Source organism: Mastigoproctus giganteus, chromosome 2 (genome assembly GCF_048544385.1).
Source record: "Mastigoproctus giganteus isolate SK-2022 chromosome 2, ASM4854438v1, whole genome shotgun sequence".
NCBI classification, from domain to species: domain Eukaryota; kingdom Metazoa; phylum Arthropoda; class Arachnida; order Uropygi; family Thelyphonidae; genus Mastigoproctus; species Mastigoproctus giganteus.
Window position 1 is genome coordinate 66,596,776 of NC_143576.1, and position 26,189 is coordinate 66,622,964.

At 38.6% G+C, this 26,189-nt stretch overlaps 1 protein-coding gene across 3 annotated transcripts in view; it reads left to right on the top strand.

Moving 5' to 3' along the window:
* Phm (Peptidylglycine-alpha-hydroxylating monooxygenase) overlaps positions 1-26,189 on the top strand; it is a 271,952-nt gene that overhangs the window by 75,516 nt on the left and 170,247 nt on the right. For all 3 annotated transcript variants that reach the window (XM_090389021.1, XM_090389029.1, XM_090389034.1), the window contains exons 5-6: positions 12,521-12,578; positions 20,257-20,321. In XM_090389021.1, the coding sequence (XP_090245147.1) occupies positions 12,521-12,578; positions 20,257-20,321 (123 nt within the window). The remainder of the gene's footprint in view (positions 1-12,520; positions 12,579-20,256; positions 20,322-26,189) is intronic.

The window sequence follows — 26,189 nt, forward strand, 5'->3', positions numbered from 1 at the left end:
CATTTTCGATATAGCATCTGAACGCTGTTTTGTGATCACTGTTGATCTTAAGTGCCCTGATCCTTTGACATGTTCTTTTATACGTGCACTGTTCTTTAAAATAGTACTGTATGACTCCTTTCTTAATAGGCATGTCAATTTTATCTGGCAACTACAAGTTATCCTGGGGCCTCTGACTGTGTTAACAAAATTCCAGGCAATTTATTTATTTAGCTAGAAAATTTAGTGAGACAATTGACAATGCACATGAAAAATTTAGCATGTTTAATTATAGAAACTGACTTAAATACATACAAAATTTATGACAAGAAAACTTTTCCATATTACAGTTGTTCCCCCACTGGGATAGACAATTTCCACAAGTCCGTTCTATATCTCATTCTAATTTGAATTATATATAGTTCTTTATGACATCCAATTTGATTATCCAGCTACCTCCTAGGCTAGTCAAATTTATCACAGTTAGGATTTCAGAATGCCTTTCTCCTTTTTTTTTTTTTTTTTTTTGGATTATTTCCTTAACTAGGAATAATGATACGAAACAGTACTTACAATAACTTTCACTTCTCCGAGTTTTTGGACCAACTCCTTGACCTTCCGGCACTTTCTTTAATATCTTCCACATCAGATTCCTTGTTATTATCCAAGATTCTCCTTGACCAAACTGACTTTAATGTGTTTTAGCATTAAATCAGCTCACACACCAACCATAAGAATAAGTATTTACTGTAACTAAAATATTTACATATTAAAATAAAATAAAATAAATATTTACAAAAACTATATGGACGTGCTGCAGGAAGTTTTGTTACTGCCGAGGAAGGAAGCCGATGCTTCCAAAAGCTCCAGAGACTTTTATTGTTTTTATCGCTTTTAATCCGGTTTATTTTAGTGTATTTTATCTTAAGGATTTTATCACAGTTTTAATGTTTTTACATGTATATAATTTAATTTAATATAATAGCAGTTTTTGTAAATATTTATTTTATTTTATTTTAATATGTAAAGATTTTAGTTACAGTAAATACTTATTCTTATGGTTGGTGTGTGAGCTGATTTAATGCTAAAATATGAATTTTCCCAACCTCAGAGGCCTTTTTCAGGATGACTTTAATGTGGCCTATTCATACTAAATGGCCCACTTACTATAAATTTATCTACTCTCTTTGAACTACTAGTTAGATATCTGCATCTAACTACAACTCCCAACCACGACTTCTCTCGACTACTAACTTACTTGCTGCTTCCCAACTTGCTAACTCTGAAAAACTCCACTTCCCTATTTGCTAACTCCGAAAAAGTTCCGCGCCATTACTCTGCAAACCCTCTCGCCCGTACTCCGACAAAATTCTCGCGCTTTTTCGCCACTGAACCAGTCCTTATATATCCAAACTTTTACCTAAATTGTCCTGAATTTTTACCTGACCTCCCCTCGGTAAGTCAAAGTTCACCATACTTCTGAGAAATATGGTCTTGCCCTTAGATATTTTCCTAATGACTATTCCTTATCCCATTACAACTGTTCGTTACATGTATAATTGTTGTTCACTGAAATTTTCTAATTATACAAAATGTTCCCATGTTAATTTCATCAGTATATTTTATTATTATTATCTTAATTTTAATTTACCTATTTATAAAAAAAATAATATATTTCTTAAAAGTAAGGTTAAGCTTACAATCCCTCCTCCTTCTCTTCTCCTTCCGTAATGTCCCATGTAGAAAATTCTAAGGGATTTTCTAGAATGTCTATTAGCTCTATAGCTTCCCTAAAAATTCTTCCCCTTTCTTACCTTTGTTTTAGTTCCGGACACAGAAATCACCCCTATTCAATCTAAAGTAGTCGGTCCATCTCACCGCTTGCCTCCTATCTAGGAGTTCGTTCTTTTTGCCCCCTCTTTCCCTTTGGTGCATTTTTTCTTCCGGTTGCTTTCTTTAATTAATACCCAATTCCCTACTGCAAATGCCTTCTGTTTTCGTCCCATGTTTAGTCTCCCTCTGTTGTTTGCTACTTACCTCACTTTGTGCTTTTGCCAGCACTCTGGCCCTTTCACACTTGGCTGTGATTTCTCCTTTAAATTCACTTACGTCCCTATATTCTGTTCGGGTTCCCTGTAACTCTAACTCAAGGAGAAACCAAGGGTCAAATCCCATTAATAAATAGCTTGGTTTCTCCTTTACACTCTTATGTACCATGTTCCTAATAGCAAAAAGGCAGTAAGGCAGCTAACTGTAAGTCCCAATCATTTCCAGATCTGTTTGTTAGGGATGTCAAGATCTTCTTAATAGTCCCATTCCCAGAGTCATGTACTTTGTAGCCTGTATTGGGTTGCTCTCAACTTCTGTATTTGTACCATCTGACATAATTGAATTACCAGTTCGGACTGAAAATTAGTTCCTCTGTTGGTAAGTATGCTCTTTCAGCATCCGTATCTGCACATGATATGTTTAACAAATGCCTTAGCTACCGCCTCTGCCTTGGTTCCTTAAAGCAATTGCTTCAGGATAGCGGGTGTACATGTCTACTGTAGTGAGAATATATCTGTTCCCTTGCTCTGTAGTGATTAATGGTCCTATGATGTCTAACGCTACTGCTTCAAATGCTTGAGTGGGTTGAATGTGTCGTTGTAGTGGGGGTTGGTACTTGAAGGGTTCTCTGACCTGACAAGTTTTACAAAATTGCTTCACGTCTGCATTTAAACTCTCCCATGTATAATTTTCCTGTATTCTCCTTCGAGTCTTATCTGTTCCGTAATGTCCCATGACCTTGCTTTCGTGATGTCTCTAATATCCACTGCTTCATTTTGTTTGGTACTACTAGCCTAACTTTTTGCTCTCCCCCGTTTGTTCGTTGCCCCTACCTGTAATAATAGACCCCAGTGGTTTACTTGGTAACCCATTCCTTGCATAAGAGTTTTATTTTCTAGATTATTGCTACTCACTAATTTTATTCCTCCTTCTGTTAACCCTTCTTTTTGCCTGTCGTCTACCTGCATTTTTTCCCATACTGTGCCGTGGCTGCAATCAATGCAGAAACCTGCTTCCTGCCAAAAGTCTAACCCTAATATGGCGTCATATCTCTTCCCCTTTATCCCCTTGGATACCAAGAAATTGTGTAATATGGGGGGCTCCTCCCATTTCTAGTGTTACTGGGGCAGTGACCTCATAATTGGACACTATTTCTGTTCCCCCTATTCCTTGTAAAATGTAGCTGCCACAAGGTTTTATTCCCAAAGTTTCCTTACTCTTAAATTTTACAAAATATTCCCAGGTTAAGATTGACTTCGTGGCCCCGGTGTCTACTAAATATTTTCCCTGCAAATTGCCTATCTTTTCTCCTGCGTACATTAGGTCTTCATTTACCACTACCTTGTCTAGGGTTACTAACTTAATATTGGTATTGCTAATGCAGCCTTGTCTGAAATTTTGGGGGTTCCTCCCATCCGGGCTTCCTGGGGAGCCCTTTCTAGTTTATTAATTTTATTCTTCTCTTCCCCCCCTTTGGAATGTTTTTGAAATGGTCGTGTTTCTGTCTACGAGTATTGTGGACACCCCTTGCCTATAGTTAGGCCCCTGTCGCCATATCTCTTCTCTCTTCCGGTTTTCCCCATCTGTTCCTAGGACAGAATCTGGCCCAATAGTTAGGGCTATTGCATATGTAACAACCCCTGTCACATCCCCTTTTTTTCCATTTTTCGTAGTGTGCTGCACCCTCACCTTCCCTCTTACATCCCTCTTCAGCCACTTGGGTTCTCCCCTGTTTCCTCTCACTAAATTGTTTTATTAGCCAGTCTATTTTTTTCTCCAGTTTGTCTATCTGGGTTTCTTTTTCGGTGCTTTTTGTTCCTCCCCTTTTTGTGTTTCCCTTCCCCTCTTTTCATTCCCCATGCTTACATTTATCGTGTATGTTTCTCGGTTTTAAAATTCAATTCTAGACCTTCTTCTTCTTTGGCATATAAAAATGCTTTGCTCCAAGGGCTCTAGCTTTTTTCTGAATTTGTCATTTAACCCTTTTATAAATTGCCTTGTTAATAGCTTTTCGAAAGCCCCTTCTTCCGTGGCATCAATCTTTGTGTTCATTCTAACAGCTTTTAACCTCCTGTAGAAATTCAGCGACTGATTCCCCCCTGCCTGCGTATACCCCCTAGTTTACCTACTGCTGTGAGAAATGATTCTTTCTTTGCAAACAATTTTTTTATAATTCTACTAAAATCTGTTAGCGATTCATACAACGTTTCCTGTTGATATTTAATTAGCGCTGTGCCTTCCAATTTAAATTCCGCGAATATTATAATCTCTTCATCCCCTAATCCATCCGCTTTCTTTATCTGGGCTAATTTATTTAAAAATATCTCCACATTCTCTTGTTTTTCCCCTTTAAATGCTCTTAAGTAGTCTCTACCCTTAAAGAGAAAATAATGCTTGAGGCCCTTCTGCCATTTCACCTCTGGTGCTTGTGAATGGTTGGTCTAGTAGAGCTGGCCATTCCTGGCCCCCTTTTTCATTCCTGTTTCCCCCCAGGCATTCTGTTTTCTTTAAAAAAAATTTTTTTTTTTAAAATTCTAATTATTCTACACACTTTAAAATATTTTTCTGGTTCGTAAGTCCAGCAACTATGGTAAAATTTCAATTTACAATTACTTTTACTATTAACAACTTTTTTTCTAACCGTTTTGCTTTTCACTTCTTTATCTCAATATCTAATTCTTATGTTAACTATAACCATTCAATAAATCAGTACTAACCATAAACCTCATCATTTCAAACATTATACATAAAATCATTTCCAAATATACTAATTGATTTCTTTTTATCTTTGTCTCACTCTGTTGTTTTCTAGCTATCCTGGGTGGCAATTTAGCCAATTGTATGACTCCTTTCTTAAGAGGCATGTCAGTTTTATCTGGTAACTACAAGTTATCCTGGGGTCTCTGACTGCATTAACAAAATTCCAGGCAATTTATTTATTTAGCTAGAAAATTTAGTGAGACAATTGACAATACACATGAAAAATTTAGCATGTTTAATTATAGAAACTGACTTAAATACATACAAAATTTATCAAAATTTATCAAGAAAACTTTTCCATATTACAGATGTTCCCCCACTGGGATAGACAATTTCAACAAGTCCATTCTATATCTCATTCTAAATTGAATTATATATAGTTCCAGCTACCTCCTAGGCTAGTCAAATTTATCACAGTTAGGATTTCAGAATGCCTTTCTCCTTTTTTTTTTTTTTTGGATTATTTCCTTGACTAGGAATAATAATACGAAACAGTACTTACAATAACTTTCATTTCTCCGAGTTTTTGGACCAGCTCCTTGATCTTCCGGCACTTTCTTTAATATCTTCCACATCAGATTCCTTGTTATTATCCAAGATTCTCCTCGACCAAACTCACTGTAATGTGGCCTATTCATACTAAACGGCCCACTTATTATAAATTTATCTACTCTCTTTGAACTACTAGTTACATATCTGCATCTAACTACAACTCCCAACCACGACTTCTTTCGACTACTAACTTACTCGCTGCTTCCCAACTTGCTGACTCCGAAAAACTCCTGCGCCATTACTCCGGCAAACCCTTTCGTGCTTTTTTGCCACCGAACCAGTCCTTATATATCTGAACTTTTATCTAAATTGTCATAAATTTCGACCTGACCTCCTCTCAATAAGTCGAAATTCACTGTACTTCTGAGAAATATGGTCTCGCCCTTAGATATTTTCCTAATGACTATTCCTTATCCCTTTACAACTGTTTGTTGTGTGTATAATTGTTGTTCACTGAAATTTTCTAATTATACAGAATGTTCCCATGTTAATTTCATCAGTATATTTTATTATTAGCATTAGCATTAGTAGAGGCATTTGATGCAAGAAAGCAAGCTTATGCAGCATCAGCCAAAAAAAAAAACCCACTTCCACTTCACCCCTCTGTTCGTTCAAAATACATGTCCAGCTGAGCCTTAAACTTATTTAGGCTATCAACCTCCACCACAAGGGATTCGAGTCTGTTCCACCAACCAACCACCCGCTGGCTAAAGGCAAATTTCCGCACGTCTATCCTACATCTTGCTTTCCTCAATTTGAATTTATGCCCTCTCAGGTGATTTTTCTGAGCTAGAGGAAGAATCCCATCAGCATTGAGCATGCTTAAACCATTCAAGGCTTTATACACCTCTATCAGGTCACCTCGCTGGTGCCTAGTCTCCAGACACTGTAATTTGCAAAACTTAAGCCTTTCTTCGTAAGAGCACCCCTTTGTTCCATTCACTAATCTTGATGCCCTTCTCTGTACTCGTTCCAGCAGCTCTACATCCTTCTTGAAATGAGGCCTCCAGACCTGTATACAGTACTCTAGGTGTGGCCTGACCATTGCCTTATACAATGGAATAATCACCTCCTTATCCCTGCTGGAAAAATTCCTGTATATCATTGACAATACTCCATGAGCTACTCTTGCAGCCCGTCTGCACTTCTCAGAGAACTTCATATCTGCCTGCACAACCACCCCCAAGTCCCTTTCATTCTCTACCACTGTCAGTGTAGTACCACAAAGTTGATACGTTGCTCTGGGGTTGCTGTTTCCCATGTGTAGTACTTTGCATTTGTCAATGTTAAACTTCATTTGCCACCTCTCAGCCCATCTGCTCAACCTTTCCAGATCCTGTTGCAGCAGCATAATGTCAGTAGTGTCCTTGACAACCCTGCCAACCTTTGTATCATCTGCAAACTTGGACATTAAGCTTGATATACCATCATCAATATCATTTATAAATACAGAAAACAATAATGGACCCAACACTGAGCCCTGAGGGACTCCACTAATAACATTAGTCCACGATGAGCAGTGTCCATTGATTACCACTCTCTGTCTTCTCCCCCTCAACCACCCCTTTATCCATAGCAGCAATTTGCCTCCAATGTCACACTGCTCCAATTTGTGTAGCAGTCTTCCATGTGCAACAGTATCAAAAGCCTTTCTAAGATCCAAGTATATAATATCAAAGTTATTCCCTGCATCCAGTTCTTTTGTGACTGCATCATAGTATCCAATCAAGTTGGTCAGGCAAGACTTCCCCTTAACAAAACCATGCTGTGTCTGAGCTATAACTGAAGTCTTGTGTAAATGATCCTGCAGTGCTTCTTTAACCAGTGCCTCCATTAATTTTCCTGGAACAGAAGTTAAGCTCACAGGTCTATATTTACTTGTGTCAGCCTTTGATCCTCCTTTGTGAATTGGGGTCACATTTGCACATTTCCAGTCTATGGGTACCTCCCCTGAGTCCAAGGAAGCTCTCATAATCATGGCTAAGGGTTTGCTTACTTCCTTTGCTGCCTCCTTTAATATAACTGGATAGATCCCATCCACCCTGGGTGCCTTTCTTGTGTTTATATTCAACAGTTTCTCCTCCACTTTACTCCCAGGTATTTCAAGATTCTGTAGCTTACTGCTAGAGTTGAATACACCTCTGGCATTCCCCTTGCTGAATAACTCCTCATGTGTGAATGTCGATGCAAAATATTCATTTAGTTTGTTAGCTACCTGAGCAAGATCATCAACAGTTGACCCATCAATATCAAGTGGACCAATCTGATTCATCCCCTTCCTTCTAGAGTTTACATAAGTAAAGAACTCTTTGCTGTTTTTCTTTGCATCCCTTGCCAAAGATTTCTCGTAATCTGCCTACGCCTGCCTAACCTCCTTTGTAACTTGGTTGCATATCAACTTGTATCTATCATAGGCTTCTGTGTCATGTGTTAATTTGTAAGTATCCCATGCATTTTTCTTCACTGCCATATGCCTCATTCGTTCATCTGACATCCATTTTGGCCTAAACCTTGAACAATATTTCTTAGTTGGTATGTAAAGCCTAGTAGCTTCCAAGATACGTTCTTTGAATGCTTCCCATTTTGAATTTTCTGTTGGTAACATCATCAGTTGGTCCCACTGTATAGAATTTAAATACTGTCTGAGACCATCGTAGTCACCTCTACGAAAGCAAAAACCCTTCCCTTTATCTCTGATGGTCGTTACCTCTTTGAGTAAATCCCACTTCAGCACAGTGATCACTGCCACCTAGTGGTTCCTTTATCTGCAGATTCTTAATGCATGAAGAATCACTACTGATAATCAAATCAAGAGTATTACTCCCTCTAGTTGCCTCCCGAACATGCTGATGTAGAAAACAGTCATCCAATAAATCCACAAAAGCCCTGCTAGTGTGTGAGTAACTAGCCCCCAAATTCCACTCAATATCTGGGAAATTAAAATCTCCCATTATAAGACTCTCTGATTTACTGGCCCACTCTATTTCCCTGTACAGTTCCTTATTATACTCATCAGAGTCATTAGGCCTATAGCACACTCCTACTCTCAATTTTGATCTCCCAATGCTTATGTCACACCAAACTGACTCAACACTGCACTGTCCAGCGATGTCGACTGGCTTCACTTCTTTGGTTTTTATGTGTTTCTTAATTAATAGCATAACCCCTCCCCCCCCCTTCCTATCCTGTCTATCCTTTCTGTAGACGTTGTACTCCCCAAATTCCAGTTCTGCATTCCTTATATCTGTGTGACACCACGTTGAGCAGTGTCCATTGATTACCACTCTCTGTCTTCTGCCACTCAACCATCCCTTTATCCATAGCAGCAATTTGCCTCGAATGCCACACTTCTCCAATTTGTGCAGCAGTCTTCCATGCGCAACAGTATCAAAAGCCTTTCTAAGATCCAAATATATAATATCAAAGTTATTCCCTGCATCCAGTTCTTTTGTGACTACATCATAGTATCCAATCAAATTGGTCAGACAAGACCTGCCCTTAACAAACCCATGCTGTGTCTGAGCTATAACTGAATTCTTGTCCAGATGATCCTGCAGTGCTTCTTTAACCAGTGCCTCCATTAATTTTCCTGGAACAGAAGTTAAACTAACAGGTCTATAATTACTTGTGTCAGCCTTTGATCCTCCTTTGTGAATTGGGGTTACATTTGCACATCTCCAGACCATGGGTACCTCCCCTGAGTCCAAAGAAGCTCTCATAATTATGGCTAGGGGTTTGCTTACTTCCTTTGCTGCCTCCTTTAATATAACTGGATAGATCCCATCCACCCCGGGTGCCTTTTTTATGTTTATCCTCAACAATTTCTCCTCCACTTTCCTCTCAGTTATTAGAAAATCATCTAGCTCACTGCCAATGTTTACTTCACCTACGACATTCCCCTTCCTGAATAACTCCTCATGTGTGAATGTAGATGCAAAATACTCGTTTAGATTGTTAGCCACCTGAGCTGGATCCTCAACTGTTGAACCATCAATATCAAGTGGACCAATCTGATTCATCCCCTTCCTTCTAGAGTTTACATAAGTAAAGAACTCTTTTCTGTTTTTCTTTGCATCCTTTGCCAAGGATTTCTCATAATCTGCCTTTGCCTGCCTAATCTCCTTTGTGACTTGGTTACAGACCAACTTATATCTATCATAGGCTTCCACGTCACCCATTAATTTGTATGTATCCCATGCATTTTTCTTCTCTGCCATATGTCTCATTAGTTCATCCGACAACCATTTAGGCCTGAACCTTGAACAATATTTCTTGGTTGGTATGTAAAGCCTGGTAGCTTCCAAGATTAGTTCCTTGAATGCTTCCCATTTTGAATTTGCTGTTGGTAACATCATCAGTTGGTCCCACTGTATAGAATTTAAATACTGTCTCAGACCATCATAGTTGCCTTTACGAAAGCAAAAACCCTTCCCTTTACCTCTGATGGTAGTTACCTCCTTGAGTAAATCCCACTTCAGCACACTGTGATCACTGCCACCCAGTGGTTCATTTATCTGCAGATTCCTAATGCATGAAGAATCACTACTGATAATCAGATCAAGAGTATTGCTCCCTCTTGTTGCCTCACGAACATGCTGGTGTAGAAAACAATCATCCAATAAATCCACAAAAGCCTTGCTAGTGTGTGAGTGACCAACCCACAAATTCCAGTCAATATCTGGGAAATTAAAATCCCCCATTATAAGACTCTCTGATTTACTGGCCCACTCTATTTCCCATACTGTTTCTTATTATACTCATCAGAGTCATTAGGCCTATAGCACACTCCTACTCTCAATTTTGATTTACCTATGCTTATGTCACACCAAACTGACTCAACACTGCACTGTCCAGCGATGTCAACTGGCTTCACTTCCTTGGATTTTATGTGTTTTTTAACTAATAGCATAACCCCTCCTCCCTTCCTATCCTGTCTATCCTTTCTGTAGACGTTGTACTCCCCAAATTCCAGTTCTGCATTCCTTATATCTGTGTGACACCACGTCTCTGATATCCCAACAATATCTGCCTTTGATGTTTTGAGTAATACCTCAAATTCATCAAATTTATTTACTAAACTCCTAGCATTAGTGTACACGCAAGTATACATGCACCTGTTTCTATTCTTAGCTACCCTAACACAACCCATGTGTTTACTTGTACCGCAATGACTTCCAGCAGTCTCTGAAATATCCTGCATCTTGTTTTTCAGGCTTCTGCTCATTCCAATAGAAGCAGTGCAAGAATCTCTTTCACCTCTGCCAGTGGCTACTGTTAATCCATTAGTCTTTGTCTCCCCCCAAGCTAGCAGTTTTCTGACCCACCTAACACTGCCTCGATAGCATCAGCAAATATTCTTGCACCCTTTCTATTTAAGTGTATCCCATCCCTGTAGAAGCAATCTCTCCTGTTAACAAGTACAGTCCAGGCTGAAAAAAATTCTACCCCTTCAGCCTTGCACAATCTTTCCAGGGCCGAATTGATCGACAAGGCTCTCATCATATACTCCCTCCTATCGTGTCTGGGCAGAATTGCAGACACTTTCAAATTCAACCCTACTTCACGGCTTTTTTTCAACAGTGACCTGTACTTGTTAAGTAATTCCGCTGGTCTCCTACTCTTAATATCATTAGTGCCAACGTGTACAACTATATCACCTTTTGTGAAACTATATCACAAAGGTGTTCAAAATTGATTCTTATAATGGGAACATGTGATAATGATGAAAGAGTAGTGCAATTTACATTATAAAAATAACCTTTTATAAAGATAAATAGCTTAGTTATATAGCAAAAATTTCAACTTCCAAGGACTTGAAATGAATTACAAAAAAACAAAAAAAAACAGTTGGTTATTGGGTTCACATCATATTTTCACGATACATACCTCCATTTATTCCCATGGGATGCAAAATACGGTTCCAAGATTTTTAAAGTTTGCACCAGCTGGCAAAACTTTTTTTTTTTTTTTTTGATTTGGTAGTTGTTGGCGCATTGGCTTCTGTGGCCATATTGCACCTCCCAAGGTTTTTGCTGTACTTTGATCCAAGCCTGAGGCGGGAATCGAACCCGTGACCTTTGGGTTGCCGGGCTGGTACTTTACCCACTCGGCTCAAAAACTTGTGTAAAGTCAAATTTCCGTAAGTCGAGTAGTTCCTGTACTTGTTAAGTAAATCTGCAGATCTCCTACGCTTAATGTCATTACTGCCAACGTGTACAACAATATCACCTTTTTTTGCCCTTAAAGATGATATCTGCCCTTCAACGTCAGATATCATCTTTAAGGTCATCAGCTTTCGCTCCTAGCAGACTTGTCCACTTATCCTTTTTGCATAATATATTTCCCATCTGTCTGACAATAGAGTTACCAGCAATAACTAGTTCCTATGGCACCAGGGCATTCTGCCTTGGAGATTGCTGCTGTGTTGCCTGATGCATAGGGATGAGCTCTGGCATTGAGATGGGCAACTGAGAGCTTGAAGGGCCCTCATATTAATTTCTTCGAGAGCATCTACCCTACACCTCAAACTCTGACCCATCAGAATGCTGAGTTGGTGCCTAATTTCTTCACCGTCTCTGCACCTAACACACACAAATCCAACCTCCTTGGCTAGATCATGTCCTGTTCTAGAAAGCTCTGCAAACATTTCGCACATTTTTTAAGACTGTGATAGTGATCCGATTGAGGTGTTATGCACCTCTCAGGTGTCTAGTCTCCAGATGCTGTAATTTGCATAACTTAAGCCTTTCTTCATAAGAGCAACCCTTTCTTCCATTAATCCATTTCAGTAATCTTGTTGCCCTTCTCTGTACTCATTCCAACAGCTCTACATCCTTCTTAAAATGAAGCCTCCAGACCTGTATACAGTACTTAAGGTGTGGCCTGACCATTGCCGTATACAAGGGGGATAATCACCTTCTTATCTCTGGTAGAAAAATCTCAGTGTATCATTGACAAGACACCATGAGCTACTCTTGCAGACTGTTTGCACCTATCTATTAGTATTGGAAATAATTTGTGTCCAAAGATTTCAGTATAATACTGCTACTTAAATAAATGTAGATATTTTAGAGTTTTTAGCCACTGTCTCAGGGTTTCTTTGTGAAACAAAAATTATGCTTTTTTTTTCTTTTTTTTTTTTTAAATGCGTAATAAGTTTAAATGTATTATTTATTTTTAGGTGGACATACTGATGACTCTGGTATTGTTTTGAAAATGCTTCCTAGTACTACCAACCAGTGAGTTTGATTTCAATTATATCCTTGAATAAAATCTATTACTGTGCATCTGTCACTTCTACATTTTAAAATTTGTAATTGTATATAAAGAAAAATTGGTGGAAATCATAAAACTGACCTTAAGTCAGTTCAAAGTTATCCAAAAGCAATTTTTATTTAAAGTGTGAACTCCCAGACTTTTTTTTTTATGTAAATTAGCATTAGTAGAGGCATCTGATGCAAGAAAGCAAGCTTATGCAGCATCAGCCAAAGGGGGAAAAAAAAAAAACCACTTCCACTTCACCCCTCCGTTCGTTCGAAATACCTGTCCAGCTGAGCCTTAAATTTCTTTAGGCTATCAGCTTCCACAACAAGGTATGGAAGTCTGTTCCACCAACCAACTACCCACTGGCTAAAGGCAAATTTCCGCACATCTATCCTACATCTATCTTTCCTCAATTTGAATTTATGCCCTCTCAGGTGATTATTCTGAGGAAGAGGAAGAATCCCATCAGCATTGAGCGTGCTCAAACCATTCAAGGCTTTATACACCTCTATCAGATCACCTCGCCGGTGCCTAGTCTTAGGCGCCTCCGTAGCCAGGTGGGAAGGAACAGCAGTGCGTAGCACACGCTTCTTGATTAGACTGGGGTTTGAGCCCGTGACCACTAAATACGGAGGATGCAGAAAGGTCATGGAGTGTCCACCGCATATCCCCGGAGCAATATGTCCTTAGTTGCTAATGCTCCTAAAAACCAAATAACAACATAACAAAACAACGTGCCTAGTCTCCAGACGCTGTAATTTGCAAAACTTAAGCCTTTCTTCGTAAGAGCAACCCTTTGTTCCATTCACTAACCTTGTTGCCCTTCTCTGTACTCGTTCCAGCAGCTCTACTTCCTTCTTGAAATGAGGCCTCCAGACCTGTATACAGTATTCAAGGTGTGGCCTGACCATTGCCTTATACAAGGGAATAATCACCTCCTTATCCCTGCTAGAAAAATTCCTGTATATCATTGACAAGACACCATGAGCTACTCTTGCAGCCCGTCTGCACTTGCTCAGAGAACTTCATATTTGCCTGCACAATTATCCCCAGGTCCTTTTCATTCTCTACCACTGTCAGTGTCCACAGAGTTGATACGTTGCTCTGGGGTTGCTGTTTTCCATATGTAGTACTTTACATTTGTCAATGGTAAACTTCATTTGCCACCTCTCAGCCCATCTGCTCAACCTTTCCAGATCCTGTTGTAGCAGCATAGTGTCAGTAGTGTCTTTGACAACCCTGCCAACCTTTGTATCGTCTGCAAACTTGGACATTAAGCTTGATATACCATCATCAATATTATTTATAAATACAGAAAACAACAATGGACCCAACACTGAACCCTGAGTGACTCCACTAATAACATTAGTCCACGATGAGCAGTGTCCATTGATTACCACTCTCTGTCTTTGCCCCCTCAAGCACCCCTTTATCCATAGCAGCAATTTGCCTCCAATGCCACACTGCTCCAATTTGTGCAGCAGTCTTCCATGTGCAACAGTATCAAAAGCCTTTCTAAGATCCATATATATAACATCAAAGTTATTCCCTGCATCCAGTTCTTTTGTGACTGCATCATAGTATACAATCAAATTGGTCAGGCAAAACTTTGCCTTAATAAAACCATGCTGTTTCAGAGCTATAACTGAAGTCTTGTCTAGATGATCCTGCAGTGCTTCTTTAACCATTGCCTCCATTAATTTTCCTGGAACAGAAATTAAACTCACAGGTCTATAATTACTTGTGTCAGCCTTTGATCCTCCTTTGTGAATTGGGGTCACATTTGCACATCTGTCTATGGGTACATCCACTGTGCCCAAGGAAGCTCTCTTAATTATGGCTAATGGTTTGCTTACTTCCTTTGCTACCTCCTTTAACATAACTGGATAGATCCTATTCACCCCAGGTGCCTTTCCTGTGTGTATCTTCAACAATTTCTCCTCCACTTTACTCACAGTTATTACAAGATTATCTAGCTTACTGCCAGAGTTGAATACACCTCTGGCATTCCCCTCGCTGAATAACTCCTCATGTGTGAATGTCGATGCAAAATATTCATTTAGTTGATTAGCTACCTGAGCAGGATCATCCACAATTGAACCATCGATATCAATTGGAACAATCTGATTGGAGCAAACAGCAAAGAGTTCTTTACATAAATAAAGAACTCTTTGCTGTTTTTCTTTGCATCCTTTGCCAAAGATTTCTCATATTCTGCCTTCGCCTGCCTAACCTCCTTTGTAACTTTGTTACAGATCAATTTATATCTATCATAAACTTCTGTGTCACATGTTAATTTATATGTATCCCATGCATTTTTCTACTCTGCCATATGTCTCATTAGGTCATCTGGCATCCATTTAGGCCTAAACCTTGAACAATATTAAGAAAAATGCATGGGATACATATAAATTAACATGTGACACAGAAGCCTATGACAGATATAAGTTGATCTGTAACCAAGTTACAAAGGAGGTTAGGCAGGCGAAGGCACATTATGTGAAATCTTTGGCAAAGGATGCAAAGAAAACAGCAAAGAGTTCTTTTCTTATGTAAACTCTAGAAGGAAGGGGATGAATCAGATTGGTCCACTTGATATCAATGGTTCAACTGTTGATGATCCTGCTCAGGTAGCTAACAAACTAAATGAATATTTTGCATCGACATTCACACATGAGGAGTTATTCAGCGAGGGGAATGCCAGAGGTGTATTCAACTCTGGCAGCAAGCTAGATAATCTTGTAATAACTGAGCGTAAAGTGGAGGAGAAATTGTTGAAGATAAACACAAGAAAGGCACCTGGGGTGGATGGGATCAATCCAGTTATATTAAAGGAGGCAGCAAAAGAAGTAAGCAAACCCTTAGCCATAATTATGAGAGCCACATCTCCAGTCTATGGGAGGTACCCATAGACTGGAGATGTGGAAATGTGACCCCAGTTCACAAAGGAGGAACAAAGGCTGACACAAGTAATTATAGACCTGTGAGTTTAACTTGTGTTCCAGGAAAATTAATGGAGGCACTGGTTAAAGAAGCACTGCAGGATCATCTAGACAAGACTTCAGTTCTAGCTCGGACACAGCATGGTTTTGTTAAGGGAACGTCTTGCCTAACCAATTTGATTGGATTCTATGATGCAGTCACAAAAGAACTGGATGCAGGGAATAACTTTGATATTATATACTTGGATCATAGAAAGGCTTTTGATACTGTTGCACAAATTGAAGCAGTGTGGCATTGGAGGCAAATTGCTGCTATGGATAAAGGGGTTGTTGAGGGGGAGAAGACAGAGAGTGGTAATTAATGGACACTATTCATCGTGGACTAATGTTATTAGTGAAGTCCCTTACAGTTCTGTGTTTGGTCCATTATTGTTTTCTGTATTTATAAATAATATTGATGATGGTATATCAAGCTTAATGTCCAAGTTTGCAGACGATACAAAAGTTGGCAGGGTTGTTAAGGACACTACTGATGCTATGCTGCTGCAACAGGTTCTGCAAAGGTTGAGCAGATGGGCTGAGAGGTGGCAAATGAAGTTAACATTGACAAATGTAAAGTACTACATATGGGAAACTGCAACCCCAGAGCAACGTATCAACTCTATGGTACTACACTGACAGTTGTTGAGAATGAAAAGGACCCGGGGGTAATTGTGCAGGCAGATATGAAGTTCTCTGAGCAGCACAGATGGGCTGCAAGAGTAGCTCATGGTGTCTTGTCAATGATATACAGGAATTTTGCTAGCAGGGATAAGAGTTGATTATTTCCTTATATAAGGCAATGGTCAGGCCACACCTTGAATACTGTATACAGGTCTGGAGGCCTCATTTCAAGAAGGATGTAGAGCTGCTAGAACAAGTACAGAGAAGGGCAACAAGATTAGGGAATGGAACAAAGGGTTGCTCTTACGAAGAAAGGCTTAAGTTTTGTAAATTACACTATCTGGAGATTAGGCACCGGCGGGGTGATCTGACAGAGGTGTATGAAGTACTGAATGGTTTGAGCATGCTCAATGCTAATGGGATTTTTCCTCTTGCTCAGAATAATCACCCGAGAGGGCATACATTCAAATTGAGGAAAGACAGATGTAGGATAGATGTGTGGAAATTTGCCCTTAGCCAGCGGGTTGTTGGTTAGTGGAACAGACTTCCATCCCGTGTTGTGGAAGTTGATAGTCTAAATTAATTTAAGAATCAGCTGGACAGGTATTTCGAACGAATGGAGGGGCAAAGTGGAAGTGTGTTTTTTTTTTTTTGGCTGATGCTGCATAAGCTTGCTTTCTTGCATCATATGCCTCTACTAATGCTAATATATTTGTTAGTTGGTATGTAAAGCCTAATAGCTTCCAAGATAAGTTCTTATGCTTCCCATTTTGAATTTGCTGTTGGTAACATCATCAGTTGGTCCCACTGTATAGAATTTAAATACTGTCTCAGTCCATCGTAGTCGCCTTTACAAAAGCTATCACCCTTCCTTTTACCCCTAATGGTAGTTACCTCTTTGAGTAAATCCCACTTCAGCACACTTTGATCATTGCCACCTAGTGGTTCATATATCTGCAGATTCTTAATGCATGAAGAATCACTACTGATAATCAAATCAAGAGTATTACTTCCTCTAGTTGCCTCCCGAAAATGCTGATGTAGAAAACAATCGTCCAATAAATTCACAAAAGCCTTGCTAGTTTGTGAGTGACCAATCTAAAAATTCCAGTCAATATCTGGGAAATTAAAATTCCCCATTATATAAGACTCTCTGATTTACTGGCCCACTCTATTTCCCATACTGTTTCTTATTATTCTCATAGGAATCATAAGGCCTGTAGCACACTCCTACTCTCAATTTTGATCTCCCAATGCTTATGTCACACCAAACTGACTCGACGCTGCACTGTCCAGCGATGTTGACTGGCTTCACTTACTTGGATTTTGTGTTTCTTAACTAATAGCATAACCCCTCCTCCCTTCCTATCCTGTGTATTCTTTCTCTACACATTGTACTCCCCAAATTCCAGTTCTGCATTCCTTATATCTGTGACACCACGTCTCTGATATCCCAACAATATCCACCTTTGATGCTTTGTGCAATACCTCAAATTCATCAAATTTATTTACCAAACTCCTAGCATTGGTGTACACGCAAGTATACATGCACCTATTCCTATTCTTAGCTACCCTAACACAACCCATGTGTTTACTTGTACCGCAATGACTTCCAGCAGTCTGAAACATCCTGCATCTTGTTTTCCAGGCTTCTGCTCATTCCAATAGGAGCAGTGCACGAATCTCTTTCACCTCTGCCAGTGGCTACTTTTAATCTATTAGTCCTTGTATCCCCCCCCATGCTAGCAGTTTTCCGACCCCACATAATGCATTGATAGCATCAGCAAATATTCTTGCACCCTTTCTATTTAAGTGTATCCTATCCCTGTAGAAGCAGTCTCTCCTGTTAACAAGTACAGACCAGGCTGAAAAAAATTCTACCCCTTGAGCCTTGCGCAATCTTTCCAGGGCCGAATCTATCGACAAGTCTCTCATCATATACTCCTTGGTATCGTGTGTGGTCAGAATTGCAGACACTTTCAAATTCAACCCTAATTCATGGCTTTTTCTCAGCAGTGACCTGTACTTGTTAAGTAATTTCGCCCGGTCTCCTACTCTTAATATCATTAGTGCCAACGTGTACAACTATATCACCTTTGTGCCCTTAAAAGATGATATCCTCTCTACAACGTCATCAACCTTTGCCCCTGACAGACATACCCTGGTCCTGTTCCACCCATCCTTTTTGCAAAGCATGTTCCCCGTTTCCCTGACAATAGAGTCACCAACAACTGCTAGTTCCTGTGGGACCAGCACATTCTGCCTTGGGGGTTGCCGCTTTGTTCTGTGATGATCAAGTACAGGCTCTGGCATTGATGTGGGCAGTTGAGAGCTTGATGGGCCCCTGAATTTCGATCCTTGGAGGGCATTCACCCTGTCTTTCAAACTCTCATATAGGTCCATAAAAATGCCGAGTTATCACCTGATTTCCTTACATCGCGCGCACACACACAAAGGGCAACTGCTCCCCTCAGTTCTCCCTTGAGCCAGAGCACTCCCACTTGCTTGAGCCTTTTGCTTTGCTGCTCTGGTCTGAGTCATGATTTTGATTTAATTTCAATAAAATTTCAATTTCAGTACAAAATTATAACCCTAAACTTGTATCCCAACACAGTTATAACACTATATATCTATATATATTTTTCAGTATCACGTATTATCTACGAGTTCCGTTTATATAACTTTGTATCAAGTTATGTATTAATTAATTATGTTACGTTTGTAAAATCTAAGTTGTTATATGTATTTAGTTAAAAAGTACAATTTAATTGTCGAAGTTTAACAAGATTAAGTGACAATATTATATAATCTAATATACTATACTATACTAAGCTAACGCTATATAGTTCGGGATATAACATTGTATTGAATAACAATGGCAGCAAGTTACGAACGGTAAATCTACGGATACTTAAGTATTAATTAACTTCCAAAATCTCACCGTCTCAATTCAAAATATACCAAGGATCTTGACTTGGTCTATAAGCTACTTATAGAAAATAATTTAATATAACAATTGGTCATTAAAGCTGCTAAATATGGCTAAAAAAAACTTCTCGTTGCAGTGGAGCTGCAAAACTTGTAACACGTGGATTGGATACCCTTACCGATTCTAAATAATAACCTAAAAAATCTCTATCTAAGTTAAATTTTAAGCTAAGTATCGTAACTAGGAATATAAAGCTACTCTAGAAAATAAGTTAATATGCCAATTTAAGCTAATAAAACAGAAAAAATTTCTCTATTTCCAGGAGTAGTAAAAACTTCGCCTGCACAAGGCTTCTCTCGTTCCCAAAAAAATTTTCCATAACTATAACAAAAATAACAAAAAGGTTTGCATCACTATAGACCGATATCTCTTTTCATCTGCTTATCCAAAACATTAGGAAAGGTAGTCCATAATAGACTAGTATGATATCTGGAATCCCATGCAGTCATCAATTAAAATCATTATGGCTTCTGAAAAAAATCAGTCCATAGACCTTATTTTTAAAGCTGAATTGAACATAAATGCTTTTATTTGGAAAGAGCATCTTGTTACAGTATTCCTGGATATTGAAAAAGCCTGTGACACCACCTGATGCTACATCCTCCATGATTTATATGCCATAGACCTTTGAGGTTGACTACCAATGATCATACAGAGCTTTCTAAAAACAGAACCTTCCAAGTGTGTTATCACAATGCAGTTTCACAAACTTTTGTCCAGAAAGAAGGTATGCCACAGGGATCGGTACTCAGTGCTATGCTTTCTAATGACCTTACTATTTCTTGCTCTTCACAGAATATGAGTTCTTTTGAGCAACAGTTACAACTTGTGATACTTGAATGTTTAATGTGTTAAGCAGGAAAGTCCTGCTTAACACATTAAACATTCAAACAATTCGATAGCACATTTAGGCACGTTCATATATAAAATTTCATTGTATGAAATTTATATCCTCCCCCATCACCTGCCATGGAATGACTTCTGTTATACTCGAAATTGATAAACCGTTGAATCTGCCTTTTATATAATTAAGGTTTTCCAATCTATTTATCTTTTCAGAATAACAAAAAGGGCTGGCGTATTTCTTCTGGGAACAGCTGGTTCTATCCCAGCTAGAAGAACAGGTAATATGATAAAATGTTTTTATATTAAGAAATTATTTTGCTGGGTATCCTGTAAGTCTGAAACTATATTTAAAACTAATAATTTTTTAGAGAACTATAAAGCAAGTGCAGGATAAAATTTTAAACACTTCAGCTAAACATTTTTTGTTTTTTGACTTAACTAATTTTAGCAGAAAGATGAATTAAAGTGAAAGCATTCATGCCTTGCGACAACAGTTTAAACTTATACTTGGCTGTGTATCTGACCCTTGACTATCTTCTCTTGCTTTTGTGTGTGTGTCAAAGATATTATTTTGTTTCTTCATTTATAACAGATGAGGAAAAATTTTATGAATATTTTACACATAATACAAACTTTCTTATACTGCTTGCTGTAGAATTTAATAAGATTTCAAATTCTGCAGAATTCAAAGTAGACTGCCATACATTTTGAATTCATTGGTGGCTAAGTAAACTGGGGAAAAAACACACACACACACACACACACACACACACACACACACACACACACACACACACACACACACACACACACACACACACACACACACACACACACACACACACACAAAGCCTTGCATGTTGATGAAAACTGCCGTACAGCCTAATCATTATTCACAGTGCTGTGCATATCTGCATTGCTGTTGCCTAGAGAAGTAATATTTATTATGTCTTTACAGTAAAACATCACCAATTTAGACCTCTTGTATAATTTGGACTGTTTTCTTTTTTATTTGGTTTATGTAGGACAGATTATTTCTAAACATGAATTTAATAATACAGTTCCAAAATTCTTTCACAATGGTTTCACAATCAGTTCATAAAAGATGTAAAATCATTCAAAAGGGAAAATTAAATGTGATTGAAAACAATATTACATTTTTATTGTTGGATAATATCCCTGATTATCCTTCCAATGAAATTTTATTAAGTGACAATAATGGCAGTGTCAAATGTTATTTCTTACCTTACAGTGTCACAGCCTTTGTACACCTGCATTGGAAAGTCATACTCAGCTGTAAATGTTTATATCAAAGGATAGAGTTGAAGAATTTGTTTTTGAAGATTCTGACAAGAGGAGGAAAGACAAAAATAAATATTAAAATTATTGAAAATTATAACATTAAAATGTGCTATTTACAACTGGGATACAAGTTGGAATGAAGTAGAGCAAAGTACAGTAATAATTGCATGGCAAAAGTTTTTAAAACAGTGACTGTGTTCTTATTTATTTAGAGGAAATCAAATCAATGTGTTGTAAAATAGTTGCAAAAATGAGTATTAATTTGGGAATGTAAGAACATGGCTAGAAGAAAGTGAAATACCAAACAACATTTCAAGTGAAATAATGTGTAACTGAAGTGAGAGGTGAAGAAGAATAAAGTAAAGAATAAGAAGTTAAATTACAATAAGACAACCAACATGTAATTGCCCAAAATAGCACTCACAGGATAATGGTCATTGGAGAGAAACACTTTGAGAAGACAGGCAGCAGGCCAAAACTAACAGCTACCACATTTATCATGCCAACCACAACAGTTAAGAAAAGGATCAAACTAACCATTTGGCTTGGAAGCACAAATACACTCACTCACTCCACAAATGCCAAGACTAAAATGATGATCTCACTAATTTGAACTGAGGGTGGGAGGGTAAGAGTTATAGAATATAATTATGTGTAAATGTTTTTAAGTCATGAAGCATAAAATCTTGCAAAAATATTCACAATACGGTGACACATTAACTTTTAATATGATTTTTTTTTTTTTTAAACAAAATAGAGTTCAAATCATGTTTTCTTTTAAACAGTGAACTTCAATTATGTTAATACAATTCAATTATGTAATTATAAATTTAATTAATGTTCAATCATTCCTTTTTTTTTTATTTTTTTTATTTTTTTAATGAAGAAATCAGTACTGTTCTGTCGAGTTTAGGTACTGTTTTATTAATTACCATTTTATATTGTTTATGTTTTTTTTTTCTCTTATAGTAAGTATATTATGGTTATATTATAGTATTATGGTTTTTATCGTCCAAGATAATTTCCTGAGTAAAAACCTAAATAATAATTTAATTCACATACTGATGTGAATATTGGCAAAATTTCTCCACCAAATCCATGCACAAGAACAGCAACTAATGGTGTGTTTCCACCATTAGCTGCTGGTATTACCTTATATGAAAGAAGGCAGCCCTGGACCTTACACCCAAAGGAATAAGGCTCTGGACTAAAAACTCTTCCAAGAATCTCTCCTCCATCACCTTAGTCAACTTCATCACAGTGTCCTTAATCAACTGTGAACATCTTGAAGGACTTTTGATTTAGGATTCCTAGGACCATTATTCATGATTGATTTTGGTTTATAAAATAAAATATAGTGTGGTCAGAGGGTAACTTTTGTCTCCAGCAATTAATGCAACATACTTATTAATTATTTATTGGACATTCTGTTGTTATTTGGTTTTTAGGAGCATTAGCAACTAAGGCCATATTGCTCCAGGAATATGCGGGGGTCATTCCCTGATCTTTCTGCATCCTCCGTATTTGGTGGTGACGGGCTCGAACCCCGGTCTAATCAAGAAGCGTGTGCTATGCACTGCTGCTCCTTCCCACCTGGCTACGGAGGTGCCTATTGGACATTCTCTAATTAAATTTTATTAAGTGACCCTTTTACATTAGAAAATCATGGAACTGCCATTGGTCTTACTGATTTAGCAAAGCCCAAGTGTAAGACTTAGCAGTCTTACACTTGGGCTTTGCTAAACAACCTTGGGCTTTGTCTGTATCTTATCAACCTTTTCCTTTGCCACATCAGCTAAGGAAACACAATCTCATAACTTTATAACTTTTTCGTGCTTCTAAAACTTAACAGTCAGGATCTGCTTTTCAGTATGCTTGTTCAAGGTTGCAGTTTCTAATTCATCCCATAGTTCTAAGACTTTTGCAATAAAAGTAATGAGATATTATATTTGTCTTTTAGTATCAAGTTCCTGAATTTGGCTTTTATATCTTTTAGCCTTTCATATCCCACTAATGATGGACTCCTCTTGCTGTTTTTGAGAGTGATTTTAAAACCTTCAAATTCCTTTGGATTAACATTTGATATAGCACTCTACTGCCTTCAGTCTCATTATGGATTTTTCCATTTTCACTTGGAGTTTGCTTACTTTTCCTCTTGGTTTCTTTTTCTTAGTTTTAGTCTTTTTTCCAAAAGTTTTTCTTCTTCACACTTCTTGGCAAAGCTAATCAGAGCCATTTCACAAACTCGAGAAAGAATGCCTTTATCAATATCACTTTTCTCATTATTAGAGAGCTCAGATGTACTGATCAATTCTTTATCGTGAGGCAGCTTCTTGCATAGCCTGACTCTCTCTGGCTCTCAGGAAGAGAGCCAGAGAAAGGGAAAGAACAGTAAATTCTCATTGCCATTTTAGTGTGTGTGTGTGTGTGTGCGTGCCCACACACACACGCACACACACAATAAAATTAATTCAACAATAAAATTTATGAAACACAGTGTGTGTGGGATCAGTCAACCAATGCAGCACTAATATGCACACTGAGTTGGCTTTGCAGTGTAATATCTATTTAATCTCTTGTGGGGCCTGTAATACAGCCTGTACACATCTTGGATGGACTCAAATGTCCTTTTCCTGTAGGTCCCAAATATGCTCAATTGGGTTGAGATCAGAGAGTTGGGTAGCCATGGAAGGATGGAAAATTCACAGTCATGTTCTTGAAACCAGTTAGCAACCTGCCATGCTTTGTGGCTTGTCATGTTTTCTTGTTTATGGACTGGAGTTATCTGGATACACTCTCAGCATGAAAGGGTGCACTTGGTCAGTGATGATAGAAAGGTAGGCATTCCTATCAAGCCATTGACAGAAAAACAGTCCCCAGACCATAACACCACCCCTCCAGCCTGCTGAATACTAAAAGTACATCCAGGTGCAATAAGCCTCATGTTGCTTTCTCCAAATGTGGGTACTGCCATTTGCATGATAGTTGGAAATGGAATTAATCAGACCATGCGACAGATTTCCACTTATCGGGGGTTTAGTGTTGGTGCACTTGTACATATGCAAGGTGCAGTTTCTTGTTTCCCATAGTGAACATCGGCACCCGTGATAGTTGTCAATTCTCATAGCCTATATGGGCTAATATCACATGCACGGTCCATGTGTATAGGTTTCCATTTTGGCCATCTTCTTGACCAGTACATGTGCAGTGAATTCCATATAGTTTCCTTTACATCTTAAGCTTTAGTTGTGATAAAAGGTTAAGATGTGTGTCAACAGAATCCTCTACAGATGGACTATTTGTTGGTGAGAAAAGTTTTTTCTTTTTAGAGCTCTCTAATGAGAATCTTACTGTTTCCTATCCATTGTTATTATCTATGGTCATACTGCATAGGTGCTATAAACATAGCATTGGAGAGGTGGTCAAAAACTTTGGACAACCACCATGGTTTGATTGATGCTAATTTGAGTGGAGTTGGGATCCCCCTATGGAACTTTGGAATAGCACATCCCAACCATTAGATTCAACAAACTGTGCCTTGTTTTTGTTCTCTCAGACAACACCATTGTCTTTTGTCCCCCTGAAGACCACAGGCAAAAGTAGCCTGGGACTTCTAGGACCATTTTCACCAATCTTTCCCCATTGCTTCTCCCCCTTTAGAATATTGCCCAAACTTTTGTCTGCTTGTTACTGGGCAAATTTTCATCAGACAGTAACATTCTTACCACATTCCTTTTCTTATCTGTCCCTCCTTTCAGGCCTTGCAGACAAAACCCCACTAATCCTGAAAATCTTGATTATCTTAACTTCTGCTGAAATAACTTCACATTGTCTGATAGCAATATAGAAACCATTGATACCAGACTATATGATGCTATCCATGTACAAATCATGCATTTATCCATCTCAAGTCGTTGAGCAAACTCACCATACCCGGAATTTCCACCAAATGCCATACAGGGCTTCAGCCAACATCTTCATACTCTGAGACTCCCTGAACTTTGACTGCCATTGCAGAATGGCACTTCCTGGACAACAGTAGCCCTGATAATGACAAGATTGATGACCTCACCATCCCTGAAGGTACCTCTGTCTTTCAGCTGATGCAAATCAGAACTGAACTTGAGGAGTTCATGGTCCATCAGGCCAATGGAAACATCTCTGCACAAAGCAAGATGATTAATATATGGACCAAAATGGAAGTCTCCATTTTGGTCCAAATGTTGCTTCAATCTCCACATAGATAATAAGTGATACAAGTCCCAAATTGGCCTTTTAATGGGAGAGTAGAAATCAAATGCCACAGTTCCCTCACTCATTTGCTGGGGCGCCTCAGTAGCCAGGTGGGAAGGAGCAGCAGTGCGTAGCGCACGCTTCTTGATTAGACCGGGGTTCGAGCCCGTCACCACCAAATACGGAGGCTGCGGAAAGGTCGGGGAATGACCACCGCATATCCCGGAGCAATATGGTCTTTAGCATTAGCATTACTAGAGGCATTTGATGCAAGAAAGCAAGCTTATGCAGCATCAGCCAAAAAAAAAAAAAAAAAAACCCCACTTCCACTTCACCCCTCTGTTCGTTCAAAATACCTGTCCAGCTGAGCCTTAAACTTATTTAGGCTATCAACCTCCACCACAAGGGATGGAAGTCTGTTCCACCAACCAACCAACCACCCGCTGTCTAAAGGCAAATTTCCGCACGTCTATCCTACATCTGTCTTTCCTCAATTTGAATTTATGCCCTCTCAGGTGATTTTTCTGAGCTAGAGGAAGAATCCCATCAGCATTGAGCATGCTCAAACCATTCAAGGCTTTATACACCTCTATCAGATCACCTCGCTGGTG